This window comes from Bicyclus anynana, chromosome 20 (assembly GCF_947172395.1).
Source record: "Bicyclus anynana chromosome 20, ilBicAnyn1.1, whole genome shotgun sequence".
NCBI lineage: Eukaryota > Metazoa > Arthropoda > Insecta > Lepidoptera > Nymphalidae > Bicyclus > Bicyclus anynana.
Window position 1 is genome coordinate 11556250 of NC_069102.1, and position 19697 is coordinate 11575946.

At 39.2% G+C, this 19697-nt stretch overlaps 1 protein-coding gene across 1 annotated transcript; it reads right to left on the minus strand.

The window, feature by feature from the left end:
- Positions 1–393: 393 nt before the first annotated feature.
- LOC112047140 (1-acylglycerol-3-phosphate O-acyltransferase ABHD5) lies at positions 394–19650 on the minus strand. Its single transcript, XM_024084137.2, has 9 exons — positions 19450–19650; positions 19220–19332; positions 15394–15441; positions 12740–12816; positions 6318–6524; positions 5335–5509; positions 4470–4742; positions 3581–3767; positions 394–2446 (listed from the first exon to the last, which is right to left on the minus strand). Exons 2-9 carry the CDS (start codon positions 19303–19305, stop codon positions 2129–2131), a joined length of 1371 nt encoding a protein of 456 aa, XP_023939905.2. The 5' UTR covers positions 19306–19332; positions 19450–19650; the 3' UTR covers positions 394–2128.
- Between the last annotated feature and the right edge of the window lie 47 nt (positions 19651–19697).

Below are 19697 nucleotides of genomic sequence, written 5' to 3' on the forward strand. Positions count from 1 at the left end.
TCAGTATCCGCTATAATGGGAACCCGACCAAAAATGTATTAATTCATATATGTTAATTTATAATGAAACTCGGCTAAAACTCACGTGATACAACGTCGGAGTATGCTTAACTGGTTTCGAACCTATACGGGGCCCTTAGTCATGAGCTGGTTCTTGCAACGCGGCACGATCCAAACTGGGTTCGAAAGTAATCTGGCATACTCCGACGTTGTATCACGTAAGTTTTAGCCGTGTTTCATAATCAATTAATATGAATAACACTCACGATAGTTTAAATTCTAAAATTTCATTTATGGGTTTCATATCTCAACTATGCTAACAAATGCAACTTCGAAATTAAACCTTTTAATTACGTTGTGTGCACACACTTTATATATATGAAAATGAAACACGTTTGATCAATAAATTATATGTATTTACATAATAAGTAATCCAAGTATAAAAGATCTTAAGCTCAACAATCGCGATTAAAACCGCAATAATACAATACTTTACAGAGGGCGCACCACGAATTTCATCTCTAATGGGCTTATGCAGTAATTTTTTTTTGACTAATAAAGTTTTTAACCAGACTGCAGTACAGTGTTTGCCTGTAAAAGATGGCTGCAGTAGCATAAAACTTTTGTAACTATTTATTTATCTTATATTTTATTTTTACAACGTTTTTCTGGTGGCATCCAATAAATAAGTAAGGCATTTTTTTAATCAAGGTATTTTTCAATATGGTCTCGATCTTCGAGTTGTGTTTGAAATTTTTATAGGAAGGATATGTCTACGTCTAGTAATCCAGTTGATAATGATGAAGCGGTATCAGTTTCACTTTACAGTTTGTCTTAAAATGCAAATTGTAATACGCTAACTCGATTCGTTCGCTAACAATATCTCACTGTTTTTATAGCATCATAACAGTAACAGTACAATTTAACTTACATTTTTAAATTACAATTTAATAATAATTATAATTTTCTAAATTGATCTGGAAATCAAACCTAAGCAAGCATTATCCGAAAATATTAACATGTAAAACCATCAAGTAGCGGTAGCGTATCGTTTATTAGGCTAAAGTCTGGCAAGTTATAATATAAGTTTATAACACTCCCATTATATGCGGGCGATAGGGGAAGACTACGTGAGTGTGAAATTTTACGTGCGGGGAAGTGACGCGTATCAGTCGTGGGTTTTTCATTCATCGCTACACGTCCCCCGGCCCGCGCGGAACATCGGGAGTGTTACGAACGAAGTTACCAAGCTATAGTATGATTGTTTTACACAACTGTAAGCTGTGAAGCGGTCAACATTATACACATAGCAAATAGTAACTGACAAAAAAAGTTACAGCATAAACCCATTGGATTATATTTGTGCAAGCGAGATGCTGTCATACAATTATTTTTTTCTAGCTACTTTTAAATGTGTATGGATTTTGTATTTGTGCTTTTGCATAAACTATATGGTACCCACTACAGACAAAACTTAACAGATAATAAACTTTAAAGATAAATAAAGGATGTTGTCTTATCACAGTGGACAGTAGAACAGATAGATAGTCAATAAAAAAGAAATAATAAAAAATTAAAAAGTATTGTTACATGACAAAATATCGATTTTTGTAGTAACATAAAACACACCCGACGTATCTGTATTGACCAGTGGCGTTGACATGCGACCAACGTGATAATATCATGTAGAGAAATAGACAAAATTTCAACCAATGATCGCATAATAGTTTCAGATCCCATCTCCTTCGTCCTAACGCAATGAAACAGATACAATATTTCCGGTAGCGCCGCAATTGGTCGACTTTTGTCTATTTCTCGTTTTGGTCTCACGCTGGTAAAAAAAAATATTTCAGTCATCATTTCAACAATGCATTAGCCATTTAGTCAAAAATATATCAGACAAATATTGGAATTTTGCAAAGCAAACATTCCGGATTGTTCTCGCTTAGAATTATGCTATTTACTTGCACTGCACATATTTCCATGGCCTTTCCAAACTGTAGCTACAAAAAAACCAATAACCGAATCGGCACCCATCCATTTTTTAAGTAGACGATATTTTATAGGCACATTAGCGGCTTCTCAAATAAACAACGAACAATTTCATCTATACCTAATATTCATCACTATCAAGACATTTGTCCGTTTATATTGTCTGTGGGTCTGTTGTCCGCAGCTTCTGGTTTGTTGTCCGCAGCCGCGGGTCGGTTGTCCGGTGCTGAGGGTCTGCTGTCCGCAGCTGCGGGTTGGTTGTCCGTTGCTGAGGGTCTATTGTCTGCAGCTGCTGGTTTGTTGTCCGCTGCTGAGGGTTTGTTGTCCGCAGCTGCGGGTCTGTTCGTCGGTACTCTGCTAGGCGTATCGTCTGCCATTTCGCAGGCGTCTAGTACATGTTTGTTGAACAGTTCCGGTTTGTCGAGGTACACGTGGTGACCGGCGCCGTTGATCACCTGAAGTTTAAATACCACGTGTGAGTACACCAGATTAGAACAATTCGAAGACTGCAAGGCAAAAGCTCCAAAGACTTAGATAAAAACAAACACATCATTGTTAATGCATAATATAATTTCTACAAAGGACGGAAGAGGATTTCAAATGCATCAATAGAATTTGATACTTATTTCATCTCTCTATAATTTGCTTAAAGACTTTGGCTTTTCTAGAACTGCAGTAAGTTTTATATTAGAACGAGTTTCCAAAGCTGCTCTAGTAGGATCTTACCAAATTTGGCTAGGCAGGGAGAACAACACGAGCGGTGGAGTGGAGTGTTAATTGATTGTCAAGGAATTTCTTAACCCTTCATCCATTGGTCACATGTCCTGGACTTCCCTCTACCACGCAATGGACCCGCCACCCGCATGGTGAATCCATGGATTACGAAGATATTCGTCTCAAAATGATAGTACAATCACCACTATGTAATTTGAACAGCAGTTGTTACCCGTTATGGTTGGTTACCAAGTGGCCTAAAATAAACGGTAAAAATATCTCACTAAAGAAACAAAAAGATCGGGATTTTTTTTCGAGAAGCACCAAATTAAGCGACATTTTGGATTAGACTTTACTAAATTTTGATTTTACACGTAATGGGCCCCTGAAGTCAGGGTGCCCAATATCATTGATACAGCTGATACGCCCCCGATGGTTACCTGAACAACAGATTTGGGCGAGGCCCTGTTGTCGGCTGCCTAACCTGAACCTAACCTAACCTGAACAAAAATCTGTTGTCTGCTGCCTTACCTGAACAAGTCTTGGGCGAGGCCCTGTTGTCTGCTGCCTTACCTGAACAAGTCTTGGGCGAGGCCCTGTTGTCTGCTGCCTTACCTGAACAACAGTCTTGGGCGAGGCCCTGTTGTCTGCTGCCTTACCTGAACAACAGTCTTGGGCGAGGCCCTGTTGTCGGCTGCCTAACCTGAACAAAAATCTTGGATGAGGCCTTGTTGTCTGCTGCCTTACCTGAACAATAGTATTGGGCGAGGCCCTGTTGTCTGCTGCCTTACCTGAACAAGTCTTGGGCGAGGCCCTGTTGTCTGCTGCCTTACCTAAACAAGTCTTGGGCGAGGCCCTGTTGTCCGCTGCCTTACCTGAACAACAGTCTTGGGCGAGGCCCTGTTGTCGGCCAGCAGCTGGCCGGTGCCGTTGTCTACCCACGAGCGCGAGCCGTACAGCACGCAGATGGGCAGCTCGGGGTCGAGCTGCGCGGCGCGCCGCACCATGGGGTTCTTGGCCCAGCCGAAGCCGTGCATCAGGGTGTGGAACGCGCTCTCGCCGCTGGAACATCAACATATTACGATACTATAGCCGACGAATAAACCTTGCCTGAGTTTGTTGTGGACTCTTCTCGGACCAAGGCGCTGGAACCCTCATAACTTTAATTTTAAGTTTTCGACTATTATTAACACCCTAAGATTAAATTAAATTATGACATAATCCTGACCTTTCAAAAGTGCTTGTAAACTAAGCCTAATTGAAATAATTGATTTTTTTTGACGCCCCGCGGTTTCACCTGCGTAGTTCCCGTTCTAGTTGGTCCCTCAGGACTGAGGATCGTGACCACCTTGGCCAGTCTTCTTTTGATACAGAAGGCTTCTCCATCGAGTATGGTCGCTCATTGCTGACCATTCGACAGCACTGTACATGTTCTTTGAGTAGATTCGACCATCGGGTATACGGGGATAATAATCTGTATTCAAGGAGGAATTTTCCATGTTCTACGATTTGTACATATAGTGCCTAGCTAGTTTCAAAGTTCTATAAGACGAGCCATATTCTATAAGGCGGGGCCCGCGGCGTCTGCTAGTGTCGTGTCACACACCTGGGCGTGCGCGAGTTGCACTGGTAGATGTAGTCGGGCACGACGGCGAGCGCGTCGGGCACGTAGGCGGCGTACTTGCGCGGGATGTCGGGCCGCGTGCGGCTGACGAGCCAGCGGCCGGCGGGGCCCGCGGCGTCTGCTAGTGTCGTGTCACACACCTGGGCGTGCGCGAGTTGCACTGGTAGATGTAGTCGGGCACGACGGCGAGCGCGTCGGGCACGTAGGCGGCGTACTTGCGCGGGATGTCGGGCCGCGTGCGGCTGACGAGCCAGCGGCCGGCGGGGCCCGCGGCGCGCACGGCCCACAGCGGGTTGAGCGGCTGCACGGCGGCCGCCACGGCGCGCACCCACAGCGGCACTTGGTACTTCTCGTACACGTTGCTGGGCCGCTCCGCGAAGCCCCACGGGTCCGCCAGGATCAGCAAACGCACCCTGGACAGAGGCGAGAGCGTCGAATAGGTGCTTGAAAGACTTCGTGATTTATTCCTACTCAAGTAAGAGAGTGCGAATATTGGGATAAGAATAACGAGTGTGTGAGACGACACGACTGAAGTGAAACTGTCCGCCAGGATTAGCAAACGCACCCTGGACAGAGGCGAGAGCGTCGAATAGCTGCTTGAATGACTTCGTGATTTATTCCTGCTCACATGAGAGAGTGCGAATATTGGGACAAGAATAATGTGTGTGAGACCACACAACTGAAGTGAAACTTCTCTCAAAAATAAAAACAAAGCGCCATCTATCAGCCTCTGGCATCAACAGGTTTTTGAAGTATGCGAAAAAGGATTGTTTAAAAGTTCTATTAGAACGCCATCTAGTGGTAGTGTACACTGTTTCACTTTGGCTGTAGATGGCAGTACGCATCTTGAAAAACTCTTTCGATTACACTTTCCACCACGCACCACCAACTTACTCCCCAATTCAAGCGTGCGCAAAGAATATTTACTTCAACAACTTGTAGGGAGTCATGGAGGCCGCATGACCGTGTGGTAGGGGGCTATGGAAATGGTGGGTCGTCCCTCACCTCTCAGGGTATCGCAGCGCGTAGGCGGTGGCGATGTACCCGCCCAGGCTGTGCCCCAGTAGCACGAAGTCTTCAAGCTGCACCTCGCGCCGCCACTGCTCCACCGACTCCACCCACTGCGCCTCCACCTTGTCAGCATCTGACGCGAACTTCGGACGGGAACTGCGGCCGAATCCTGAAGACATGAGGAAATGGATCATGACACACATGTCAAGTTTTCTCACACCGGATTCGAACTCACACCCTCCGGAATCGAAGGCAGAGGTCCACTGGACTATCACGGTTCTTGCTACGGTAACGGAATTGCTCCTCTTAAGCGTTTCCACGCGGACGAAGTCGCTAGCGTGGCTGACTGCTTACACCTACCAAACCATAACGGCCGACAATGCTTCCCAGGTAATACAAACACAAGCTTACACAGATGAAGACGAGGTATCTGATGTCATCCAGACGTGGGCTTTATTAACATACGATGTCGGTGGCTCCGCGGACTGATACACTCGGGCCAAAACACCGTTCCAGAACGGCCTTCTAATCCGAGATCAGAGGGCCTAGTGGCAGTTTGATACTATTACTGTCACGTAACGTAAACGCGAATTTCTAAGGAAATTGAAACAGCGCCATCTAGTGGCACTACTGCACAACTGTTTCAATTCCATTCCAATTTGCGCGATTGCGTCTTACTCGGACAAGGAGGCAAAGCCTCGAGGCCCGTACCCCCTCGGGAGGAGATGACCCCCTCACACAAATTTGCGTTTACGTCAAAGTGATAGTAACAGTATGAAAATATTGAAAACTCCCACTAGGCACAAAAAGTCACAGAGGAGTCGGCCTTAGAAAGTCGTTCCGTCCACCTCTTCTGCTTCTGCCTTTAAGCCTCATCAGACGATGCTTCTGGGCTCGCCTAAATCCCCCGGAGACGCCGCCGTTGAGATCCCTTTAAGGAGCCTACGGCGCTTAGACAATCAGAGAGAAGAACTCACCTAACAAGTCCATGGCGTACACAGGTCTGGTGGCGGCCAGCGCGTCCAGGTTGGGGCACCACAGCGCCACGCCCGCGCCCATGCCGTGCAGCATCACGAGCGGCGTCTTCTTGCTCTCGTCGTTCAGCGAGATGGTCCATATCTTGTCGCTCTGGCCCACCACCGACCCGATGTCGACATAGAAACGCTTGTACGCGGTCTTCACACCTGTGTAATAATTAAAGTTATTTATAATATATCATACCATCGGCGACCACGCCATACCATCAGCGACCACTTGCCACGAGACTTGATCTCACAAGCCCCCGGACACGACCGTTTCCTAACTTTTGGCTGATGGGCGCCCGCTAGAACACCTCTGATGTACTCGACCTCGCTGGTCGGAGAAGCCCTACACGGAAACGACCGAAGCTCTGTAAATCGCCGGCGACTGATGCGGGCTTGGTCGAAGCGCGGCGAAATACACCGGATTTGACACATCCGAACTGACGCCATAGACCGCGACAGTGTCTCACCCAGTGACCAGCCTGCCCCTGTAACTAAGTGGCACGTCGATTCTTTTTCTACGATAACTAGTATTGAAAACTAGAAAAATGTATGGGAATGACAGATCTTGATCAATAGCAAATGTCATTCCCATACATCTTTCTAGTTTTCGAAGCGTTAGCGATCGTAGAAAGAGAATCGACGTTCCACTTGGCTACAGGGGTTGTAGTCATACATACATAATTTGTATCAATATAATTGTTGTCAACAATGCGTGTGTGTGGCAGGCTTAAATAATCTTGATTTGTCATCATAAAATGATATTACATTCTACGATCGGAAAGCACTTGATAAGATTACGAATATCTCTGGAGAGTCGTGACTATACAAATTATGACTTTTTAAATTACAGGTATTACCATTTAGCAGTATACACGACGACATCTATACTTATATTTTAAAGAGGTAAAGTTTGCGGTAGGGGGTAATCTCTGGATCAACTGAACCGATTTTGAATAATAAGCTTGGTTTTAACAAGCTTGGTCTTCTTATGCATTCTGGCAAGAACCTCAGTGTTAGTGTTTTGCCGTCAAGCTATAGCTAGGCTAGGACTGTATGTATTTGTCGGCGGATCAGACTAAATACTACTTCTGATAACGGAGAAGCCGTAGCCTCAGAGCAGGTTCTAAGCTTTACGTGTCTAGGATGGCAGATACACAAAGTAACACTACCAATCATCACCGAATCGATCATTTAACTTACTACTACAGTTCTACCCTCTAACTACAATATTGATCAAGTACAGCGCTGGGTAAACCAGGGTTATCTATCATAAGGCAGGTAGTCAAGCACAAGCGGATCTCAGACTTGCAACTGAAGTCAGTTGGATTGAGCCCCCCCCCCCCCTTTACGACTTGTCAATGTTCTCCATCTCTGCTCGCGAAAGCTCCTAGCTAAGTAACTAACAATGCAATACTAACCGGACCGGATGATAACTCACTCACTCACTATATTTACTGACTCACTACTTAACTTCTACATCTCTATCACTATTTCACTATTCTTAACAAATCGAAGATGACTATCCATTTCAAAGACCGCGATTACAACTGATCCGCTAAACTAGCAGACTACAGTGGGGGGCAGGGTGCCGTCACTATGTCAAGGGTACCGATCATCCGCCATTATGGTCGCAATGCTATTGGACCACGTGATCGATCCTTCACAGTCTTATTTATTTAAACAGTAAATAATTAAAACTCCATTATATGAAAACCTGATTCTAATATTATCGCAATAATTAACTTAGATTTTGCTAACCGATCAAATAACTCACTCGCCGACATATTTATAAAGAATTGAGATATTTCGCATTTTTTTGGGAATCACTTGTACGATAATAAAACGTAGTTTTACCTTATCATTGCTTCATCAAGATTAATCAAGCTTCCTTGTGGCGTAAAATTGATAAAACAAAAAGTCCTGCCAAATTGTAGATTAGCAGGTCATTGATTTAGAGATTAATTAGTTATTAATATATTGATCGTGATAGCTAGAATTATCAAATTACTCATTAGTTATGTACCTAGTACGTCAACAAGGGATATGTTGACCTGTGCACTATCAATGCGTCACACCTTCATAACATTTGACGGCCTCCGTGGCGCAGTGGTAAGCGCGGTGGATTTACAAGACGGAGGTCCTAGGTTCGATTCCCGGCTGATTGAGGTTTTCTTAATTGGTCCAGGTCTGGCTGGTGGGAGACTTAGGACGTGGCTAGTTACGACCAGCGATTGAGCGTTCCGGTACGATGTTGTGTAGAAACCGAAAGGGGTGTGGATTTTCATCCTCCTCTTAACAAGCCAGTCCGCTTCCATCATAGAATACATAATCACTTATCTCACTCAGGTGAGATTGTAGTCAAGGGCTAACTTGTAAAAAAACTTGTAAAAAAAAATAATATATAATATATGAAAAACTAGCTGTGCTCCGCAGGTTTACTTGCGTAAAATATACTATTATAATATAGCTTAAAGCCTTCTCTAACTAATGGCCTATCCCTTGAATTTTTATTCATATTCAACCAAACAAACGCACTCTTCAAGTACAAAATATTAGAATTGATTTGCTATACAACATTGTGACTAAATTGTACCCAATCCAATCAAAGACAGCTATGGAATATTACTATTTGTGTTTTGGATTTAATTAAATAAAAGCACTGGTTTGCGGAACTAACAGAGCAGACATTACATTACCACTACAAACAGCGACTCTAGCCAGAAGGAATTATATGACAAAAACAAAATAGGTTGTAGTTGTACCAAAGATAATACAGAACATTTTTTAGTGCTGCGTTCTGAAAAGTTATATCTTGAGAATTACTCGTTAATTGGTTATTAAGATACCTGAAAATAGGATTACAAAATCTAACAGCCTTAACTTAAGGTATTTCTTATTTTTAGTTAAGGTCAGGCAGGCTTAGCATGCCATGGTCAGGCACGCCTGAAAAAAGGATTAAATTAATAATAAAAGGTACATTTTATAATCCTATTATCTGGTGTATCATAATTTGTAGTTATTTTTATCCCAATATTCCAACAGATATGAGATCTACATGACGGAGGAGCATCGCATATCAAGAGATGACGATCCTCAGTCATGAACAATCCACTAACTCTTTGAAATATCAAAGCATGTCTTTTTTTTTGTTGACGACAGTTGGGTCCGCTATGTTTTGAAATTATTCCATATTCTTTTCACATTTTTAAATTATCATTTTACTCGAAAAAATAAATCTGAGTCGTACCCTTTGCAGCAGCGAAATGCCCGTTTTCAGCGGAATATTTATTTCAATAATTATTATTTAGCCAGACTTTTAGAAGTTGCAGGTAAAATGGTTTTGTTAACAATTTTCCTCTTCTTTTTGAATATTTTATCAGATTGGAAATATCTTAAATAGTTTTTGATATATATTTAAACCAAATCCCTTATTTTATTTTTAGTTAATTGTTTGTATCTTGTTTTGCGAGCGGCACTTTTACGGCTCGGCTCAATTTTTTCAAAAACTATCTACATGCGGGTTCGAATCGAATGACACCTCAACCATATTTTTAGAAGGAGAAAATCAGTTTGACCTTAAAGGCACTTGCTAACTTAAGTATGATAACAGCCGTACAAAGGAGCCGTGTACAATGATAAAAACACAATTTGCAAAATATAACGTATTACTGTTATTATTGGATAACATTATATTGATGATATCGCCAGTTTTCGATGCCGGAACTGCCAACGTTCAAGGTCGATTGCAACGAATACGTAAACGATAACAATACCTTCAAGAGTTTTAAAGATATTAGAAAAATGAATTGCAAAATAAGTACTAGTTAACGCTTCGTGGCGAGCCCATGGGAACATGGAAATAAAATATTGGTGGAATTTAGTTTTTCACAAATCCCTCGGGAGCCATGGATTTTTCCGAGATGAAAAGTAGCCTATTTGTTAATCCAGAGTAAAATCTATTTCCATTCCAAATTTCTGCTGAACTAGTTCAGTTGTTGCTGCGTTAAAGAGTAACAAACATCCAAACAAAGATTCATACAAAAATCCAAACAAACATCAATACAAACATTCGCGTTTATTATATTATATACTTAGTAGGATGTCAATCACAAATATCGTGTCTTTCTATTGGTAAACTAATTTTCAAAATCGGTTTAGAAATTACCACTACAACCTCACAAACGTCACTTCTTTACAATATTGATACCTACAAGTAGCTATAGATGAGTGCAGTGCGTGAAATTAGAATCCGGGAAGCCCTACGCAGTAATTTCTTTATCTGATGTCGAATTTTTTTTAGTAATATTTTTCACGGACCAAGCAGTCACGCCTCATGTGCCTGTAATTACACCTGCTATCATTCACTTTAGATCGGAACACAGTAATAATAAACATGGCGGTTAGTTAGCACTTAACTGCTATCTCATGTTAAGTGAAGACAGTCTTAAAAGGTAACACAAACTTGATGAAATCAATCAAATACCATCCACGTTACTGATACACAGTTTCTTTAGCATTTATAATATTCTTGGGAGTAGATAATCGGAGAATATGTTTTAGGTTATGTGGTTTACATGGCTGGCTTACATGCATGGCTTGGTTATAGTATACTAGCTGACGCCGCGCGGTTTTACCCGCGTTATTGCCGTTACTGTAGGAAAACGGGGATAATATATAGCCTATAGCCTTCCTCGATAAATGGGCTATCTAACACTGAAAGAATTTTTCAAATCAGACCAGGAGTTAATGAGATTAGCGCGTTCAATCAAACAAACAAACAAAACAAACTCTTCAGCTCTATATATTAGTATCGAGTTTAGATGATTAGAACGGATGTACAAATCTGCTCTGGATGGGATCTTGCCAGGTTTGGCTGGGCGGGGAGAATGACTTGATCAAAGGGGAGGCCCATCCATAGGTGTTGTGACGTCATTAGTACATAAGCTTCGCTTCATAGATATCGGACGCATCACATCAAACGGATTTTTAATTTTACGGTAAGTAGATAGAATACGTTCGATGCGATCTATCCGATGCGGATTAGTGGACGCACTTGTATGACTTTCTATACAAAGAATACTAAAATCAGTTTAATTGCGATGCGTCCGGTACGGATCTGTGGACGCCTGCCGTAAATCCGCTTCTGATGTCAACCCGAAAATATTTCTCTCCGAAAATATTTACATGGTTTTATAACAATTGTTATCACCGCTTTGGCCGCTTTTACATTTCATCATTATCATCATCATTGGAATAGTTGGGGAGAGTGACTTGAGTGGAAAAGGGGAGTGTTTGTATACAGTCAAAGGTACCTTTAACCCTACACACATCGTTCATAAGTACGTGACTTCACTCAAGGTCATTCTCTGCCATTCTAGGGTCTTATTTTGGTTACAGTTTGATTTGTTGATTAAGTTGTCTTGACAAATGTTGTGAATCATAACCTTAGTTCGACATTAGTTTTCTTTTGATACAATATGTTCGTCATATTACCAGTGACATGTATATATACTATTCCCCTTATTTCCGGGATGTACATTAATGATACACGGAGCACGTATAGCGTCATAATCTGACGATGGGGAGATTGGTCCTAATTGATTTCTATACAATCTGTAACTAAAACTAAATTGTCAGCCAATCTTTAAATGTTATCAAACGTGTTCTAATCATTGCTTATATTATTCTATGTGAAATTCAGTTTTTCACAAATCCCACGGGAAGTATGGTTCCCTCGTTACCAACTTCACAAATTCGAGCTGAGAATAAAACTGAAAATTTCTTAGAAAAAATCCAACCAAATAGGAATAAACAGGACTTAAACTCAGTAACTTTAGATCTGAAACCATTGGACGAACGAAGTAGTCCCGAGGCAGTTAGTCTAATAAGCGATGGTTATCCATCATCAAGCATTAGCAGGCAAAGCTTGCTTCAACGACAAATCAAATGATGCGTGAAAATATAACTCTGTTTTGTTGTGATGGGACGAAAGAAAGATAGATTCTTTTCGACTCCGGGACTAATAGTCGTCTCTTGCACTCGTCTTAGGCGAAGAGATGTTTGACTCTTCTTGTTCCCTCAACTTAAACAAAAACATCTTTTCTTATAATTCGATGGAGCCGGCTGCACACTCAAAAAAAGATGACGTCATGCGTCCCTGCATTCCCTCGCCCTAGAGTTGCCAACATTTTTTTTACAAGAAATAAAGTATATTCTGGTCTATGAAGATTATTATTAAACAGTAATTTATTTAGATAAACGAACAGTTTCTTTTGAAAAATGCAACCATTCCATCAGTTACGTTCAACTATCGTCAGTAAACCGACTTTACAGACAACCGATTTTTTTTTTCAACTTGAAAAACATCAACTCACATGACAGTATAATTTGTTCAGCATTACGTAACATCGAATCCGACTGGCGCGTCCAGCTGAACCACCCGCCCGTCCAACTGCAAGCGAATAACATTTATTACTCTCCTATTTAATTATACCTACAAGTATATTAATATAGAATTTCACTAATCCGGCACAGATCCGAATAAATGTTCAGTTTACTGGGTTACTATAGTAGAATTCATCTTTGTTTTATTACTAGGTTTAGTAAAGTCGCTCGCGCTGTTTAGTACGATAGCCATTAGCGTATCTAGGAATTTTTCTTAAGGTGGGCCTGGCCCCCGATATCAAGTATCATAATAGAATTCCATATCGGTATTCCAGAATCCTAGGGTGGGCACAGGTCCATTCCAGGGTGGGCACGGCCCACCCGGCCTCTAGCTATATACGCCTCTAACGATAGCTAACTAATCAAAGTTAAAACAATATTCTTGAAAAGGTTTGCTTTTTTTATGTAATTATCGGCATGAGGGAGAAACAGTAGGCCGGTGCCGGATTAGTGAGACTCTAACCGTCATTTAACAATATTAAAGTGTAAATAAATAAACACTAAGAACAAAGCGTAAATTATATAAAAGCTGTGAAAAAAAAATGGCTCAACATTGCTTTGGCTAAGAGGCCTGATTCAACACAGTGAGGCAATGTTTTAGCGAGAGGTTTGAGATGACCCGTTGGACTATTGTAGTACCCACTGCTAAAGTGTTTTTCACATAGCATGGTGCGGGTGACAGTTCGTTTCGCTTTTGAAATTTTGCCGCGATTCACGATAATAGTACGTATTACGGATGTCATAAGGCAACTGTCACCGTACCCATGCTATCTGAAAAGCACTCTAGTAGTCTCACTACCTACAAGTTTGAAAGGGAATATTGGTCACTATAGTGTTTTTCAGTTAGCAAGGGTACAGTGACAGTACGTTTCACTCCTGAAATTTTGCCGCGATTCACGATAATAGTACGTCGTCGTCATCAACCCATATTCGGCTCACTGCTGAGCTCGAGTCTCCTCAGTCAGAATGAGAGGGGTTAGGTCAATAGTCCACCACGTGACCCAATGCGGATTGGCAGACTTCACATACGCAGAGATTGAAAGAAATTGAGAAATTCTCTGATATGCAGGTTTCCTCACGATGTTTTCCTTCACCGATTTAGACACGTGATATTTAATTTCTTAAAATGCACACAACTGAAAAGTTGGAGGTGCATGCCCCGGACCGGATTCGAACCCACACCCTCCGAAATCGGAGGCATAGGTCCACTGGGCTATCACGGCTCAATAGTACGTACCTATTAAGAACGTCTTAAGGCAACTGTCAACGTACCCATTCTATATGAAAAACACTTTACCTACCGGACGCCCGCTAGTCCGTTTGCGTGAAACTTAGTTCCTTAAAAATCCCATAGGAAATTTTAAATAATATTTCAATAATAATAATATTTTTCAAATAGATTTTTCTAACGCTTCGAAAACAAGAAAGATGTATGGGAATGACAGATCTTGATCACGAGACCTGTCGATAGCAAATGTCATTCCAATACATCCTTCTAGTTTTCGAAGCGTTAGCGATTGTAGAAAGAGAATCGACCTCCAAGTTGGCTAGGGGGGCAGTATAGCAAGGGTTTGACGATAGAAGGTAGTAAGGTAGGCGGAGGTTAGAGTAAGATGTATTATTCATTGACTCATTTAATATGCGTATTTAATGAATGAATGACCCAAAAGCGCGAGCGAGGACTCGTTATGTAGTTTGCCTATAAACCAAGCAACCAATCGCTAGATTAATTAAATGTAGTCTAATATAGAAGCAAATTGTAAACCAAAATCAAATTTAGTTTTGAAGTTATTAATTAAACTTAGTAACCTTGACATACCAAATTTAATTTAAATTTTAACACGAAATTTTTAGTTATCAAAGTGAAATACCATTAGTGAAAACATCAAAATCATAAAAAGGTTTAAAATAAAACATAAAAAGCGCAAGTAAAGCAGATTCCAGACAAGACATGTACGATGTAGGCAAAATCCACTTTCTGTCAGTTCAAGTCTTGAAATATCTCCAAAATAATAATGTAAATATCAATATATCAAATTATATAACTAATAGTTGAGCGAAATATGGCTTTTGTCTAAAGTGAAACGAACAAGACGAGATATTGAAGATAATTGGAGGCAAATTGTTTAAAATAGGAATTGCTCTAACTAGCTAAACAAGTGATTTCTGCACTGAATAATGTCATTATTATTTTTTTTTAATTTCTCATCTCATTGTTTCACACATCGATCTCCTATTTAAAAGTGGATGCACAATCAGCGACCAAAAAACGTCCCCACTCTATGAGTGTCAAATACAATTTCTTGGCACTCAATTCAAGAAGTCGCATTTGCAAATTCAACCTTAAACTCAATCGTTAAGGTTGAATTTGCTCTGAATTGGAATTTTATTGAATGTTGGATTATATTTAAAGACCTTTAGGTATAATTTTCTTTACCAATAATTCTAAAACTGTCAAAACAAAATTGGCCAGTTTTTAAGTTAAATTTTCTACATGATTGTGCATCCTTTTATTATAAGAGGTCAATGGTTTCACATGATAGTTGCATTGCCATTGCCACATTGTTATTACAATAAATCTTACTTCCACACAAAAGCTAAGATATTCCCAATCCATGTTCTGCTTAGAGAACTGAAATCCAGAAATATATTAAGTTTAAGTTTTCACTAGCCCTAGCATGAAACCAAACAACATAAAGTGAATAGAAATAGGCAAATCTCAACCAATACCGATGTTACCGAATATATCACTATCTCTTGCATTTCGTTGGGACTGAGACTACTCTGTCAATATTTAGTCTATTTCTCGTCATGGGATTGTTGGTTGCACACTAAGACTACAGGGAATACATTTTAGGCTTTGCTGGGGCACAGGCTTTCTTATAAGAGTGGAGGGTTTGGACTTAACCACACTAAACATTATTATCAATTTATTGCAGTTACTATTTCAAAGTCATTTAGAACTTTGAACCAATACTATGAGTATAACAAAACAATAAAAAATCACTTGCAATGTCTATGATTATCAAAACTATAAAGTTATTATATATAAGAAAAAGCAATATATATTTTTATTTATTGATGTTATTTTTAAAATGGAGTAGTTACAGAAATTAACAATTTTGATGAGATTTTCACAGGTAGAACAAGTTAATAGGTACATATTATAATATTACTTTGTTTTACAAAACATAGGTGATATACTGAGGACAAATTAGTATTTGCTAGTAATTCATTAGTGGGGCACAACTTTCAAATGTCTTTTCTTTCTTCCTTCGTCTTTATTAAAAATGGAACTTCATATTGACTATAACAAGTATAAAACAGATTTGTTTTAATAGATATTTATTATGTTTCACTGGGTTTAAATAACATATTTTTGTTCACTTTTTGTCAATTATAAATTGCATGCACAATATAGGAATCATCTATACTAATATTATAAAGAGGTAAAGTTTGTAAGTTTGTAAGTTTGTCACATTTTTTAAATGGGGTAATCTTCGGAACTACTGGTCCGATTTTAAAAATTCTTTCACCAGTAGAATGCTACATTATCGGGAAGTGCTATAGGCTATATTTTATATTGGTATCATATATATTAGCCGCGTTATCACAGTTTTTGTCATACAGGTCGGACTGAAAATCCTCTTAAACAGACTTATTCGCATGCGCTGCCTTAACTATTGTGTAAAATTGAAAATAATGTATGGAGACTTTATGTATCTTTAAAAGTTCTACAAAAAAGTCCGCGACACCATATATCTATCTTCTATATATTAGCAGATATAGTACCTTTTGTGTTTTAAAAATTACTAATTTTATATACTTAGGTTTACGTCATTATTTATACAACTAAACTTTAATCCTTATTAAAATAAATTATTTAATAATCACAAGGATATTATGGAGATAAGATTTGCCCTTTACAGTATGTTAATTACTTAAATAGTTTCGGAGATAATACAAAATTTCTAAAAGACGCAGAAATTCCGCTATATGACGCCCGGCGCTATCATTTACGTAGTTCCCGTTCCCGTGTGAATATGGGGATAAAACATAGCCTATGACACTCGCAAATAACGTAGCTTTCTATTGGTAAAACAATTTTTCAAATCGGTCCAGTAGATCCAGAGATACCATCACTCTCGAAGGACTGGAACGATTTTGCTAAGGGTAGGAGTAAGATAGAGAAGTTACAGGGTAGGGTAGGGTACGGGTAGGGAAGCGTAGGGGTAGTGTAAGGGTAGGGTAGGTTTAGGGCCGTGTTTAGGGTAGTGGTAGGGTAGGGGTAGTGGTAGGGTAGAGGTACGGGTAGGATAGGGGTAGGATAGGCGTGAGATAGGGGTACGGGTGGGATAGGGGTAAGAAAGGGATAGAGTACGGGGAGGGTAGGGGTAGGATGGGGGTAAGGTGTAGGTAAGGTAGGGGTAGGATGGGGGTAGAGTGTAGGTAAGGTAGGGGTAGGGTGGGGGTAGGGGTAGGGTAGGGTAGGGGTAGGGTAGATGTAGGGGTTGGGTAGCGTTGGGGTAGTGGTAGGGTAGGGGTAGGGTAGGGTAGGGGTAGAAGTAAAGTTGACATCGAAATTTACGCGGACGAAGTCGCGGGCGTCCGCTAGTCTCTAATATAGTAAATTACAAAAAAGGTACAATTACAAATAAAGTTCATGCCATCAAAAATGGATATGGACAACACAATATTTGTATACAGATAACATGGAAAAAAAATAATAATGTAGAAAAAAATCACAAAGAAAAAAATCACAAAGTATAGAAAAAAAAACCAAAGCCATGCTAAGATTGAAAGCACTTGCTTATCAAATCCCATTGGAGTCTTCAACAATAGAATATCAAAATTTTCTGTGAAAATATAAAAGAAATAAGATATATCTTTAATAAAAATTTTGTGTAAGCTCTCGAAAAATATCTGCTTAAATGATCATTGTAATTTAATACACTCAAATCATTATTTATTTTCATATTTGTAATTAAATTATTTTTTTTTGAGTGCGCAAAATTAATGTAAAGAATCAATCAAATATCAAATTGTGAATTATTAGAATTTATTTTTAATATGTTTAACCGACTTCAAAAAAGGAGGAGGTTCTCAATTTGTCTATATTTTTTTTAATTGGTGTCCAAAACTGTAGTTTGCAAGTCAGTAGTTTATTATACAGTGAAATTAAAATAAAACTAAGAACAACTGAAGGTGGAATTAAAATTTAAAGAGTCTACCAACCAAGAACCTCCATTGCAAATCAACATTGGTGTAGTAAAACTGCAAAATCCTACACTATGTGTGGCCCGACATGCACTGGGCCAGTTTATATTTCTTATTTTCTTAAAGCTTGACATATCTGTGTGATAACACTCAGATATGAGAAAAATCCTTTAAGATAATTTTCACACTAGAGTATTGTTGCTACACAGAATATTCGCTTTTTTTGCAGAATAATTTTGTTGTTCATTGTACATAGGTAATTATTCTGTTTAAAGTGCTGGAATGGCGACCCCGCACTAGTAAGCGCAGTGTTGGCCGACCCACCACCAGGTGGACTGACGACATCAAGCGAGTCGCAGGGATTCGCTGGATGCAGATGGCTCAGTATCGTGATGTTTGGAAGTCCCTACAAAAGGCCTATGTCCTGCAGTGGACGTCCATCGGCTGATATGATGATGATGATGATGAATTATTCTGTTTGAATAATTATAAAAGTACAGGCCGCTCAGCAGTATTTCCCATAACTCTAGGATAATATTCTTTAAGGAAAATTAATTATAAATGTCTAAGGAACATGTGTTCTAATAGAATATTTTAGGAGTAAAAAATATTTCTTTTGTAAATAGATCTTAAATTGTGTCCCTTATATTGCATCCTTATATTATGACCTAGCCAAACTTATTCACTGATATATCATGAAGTAGCTTACTAGTGATGTGCAGAGTGCCAGTTGCAATATCTCGTCCATATTGACAGTCTTACCATTACAATTGCATATTTTAAAATGATGAATAGGTAAGGCGTGTGTTACATGGATATATAGAAAGAATACCTAAGCATTCGAAAATACTAAATTAATTGTATCCAACCTTCAAGGTTTTTGATCAATTTTTTTTTACATGGATAGTCAGAACTATTTGAATTACTTTGTACGAAAACAAAGTTTATTTTAGTTAAAAAATATATGTTAAAAAAAATTAGTTATTCGGCTACTTTAAGTGGACTTGTCAACACCTTGAAGTTATGGGAAACTTGGGAATACGCAACAGCCTGTATATTTATTAAAAGGTATATAAAGGTATATATATATAAGGTATAAGTAGATAGATATATTTATAAAGCAAAGATTAATATTTGATGAATTAAATTACAGAGTATCATGGTATCTTTACTTAGTAATTCCAAGTATTTACCTTATAGAACCGACAGTCACACGATGAATTAGCGGTAGAACGTAATAATATGTCCAACTGAATAAAAATGATACTATTCCGGTCATTACGAGTGCCTTTAATGATTTGTGCGCCTACAAGATGGACATACAAAGCGTTTTATGATAAAAAAATGAAATTGCGCAATACATCACAATTAATTGTTTACAATGAAAAATATATCAAAAACTTGTATGACTAATTTTGGATACCTGGATGTGGTTTCGTTTTGTAATTCACCTTCCATCTGGCTAATAGAACAACGGAATGGACATGTCAATATTCCATTAACATTTTAATATTTCAAGTTTTGAATGGTTTATTGCGCGAATTTAAAATTCAAAATGAAGCCAATTTTATTTAATTATTAATCGACCGACTCAAATCAAATCAATTTTCCAAGTGACAAATGACGTTGACAATGACAAAACAAATATTAAACTTGACAACTAAAATATCA

Excerpts from the sequence above, each read along its gene's own strand:
- LOC112047140 (XM_024084137.2), bottom strand. The coding sequence starts at position 19,305 with ATGACCGGAATAGTATCATTTTTATTCAGTTGGACATATTATTACGTT. Across the intron at positions 4,743-5,334 it reads GCGCTGCGATACCCTGAGAG|GGTGCGTTTGCTGATCCTGG; the intron begins GTGAGGGACGAC and ends GCCTCTGTCCAG. Across the intron at positions 2,447-3,580 it reads CGCCCAAGACTGTTGTTCAG|GTGATCAACGGCGCCGGTCA; the intron begins GTAAGGCAGCGG and ends TTTAAACTTCAG.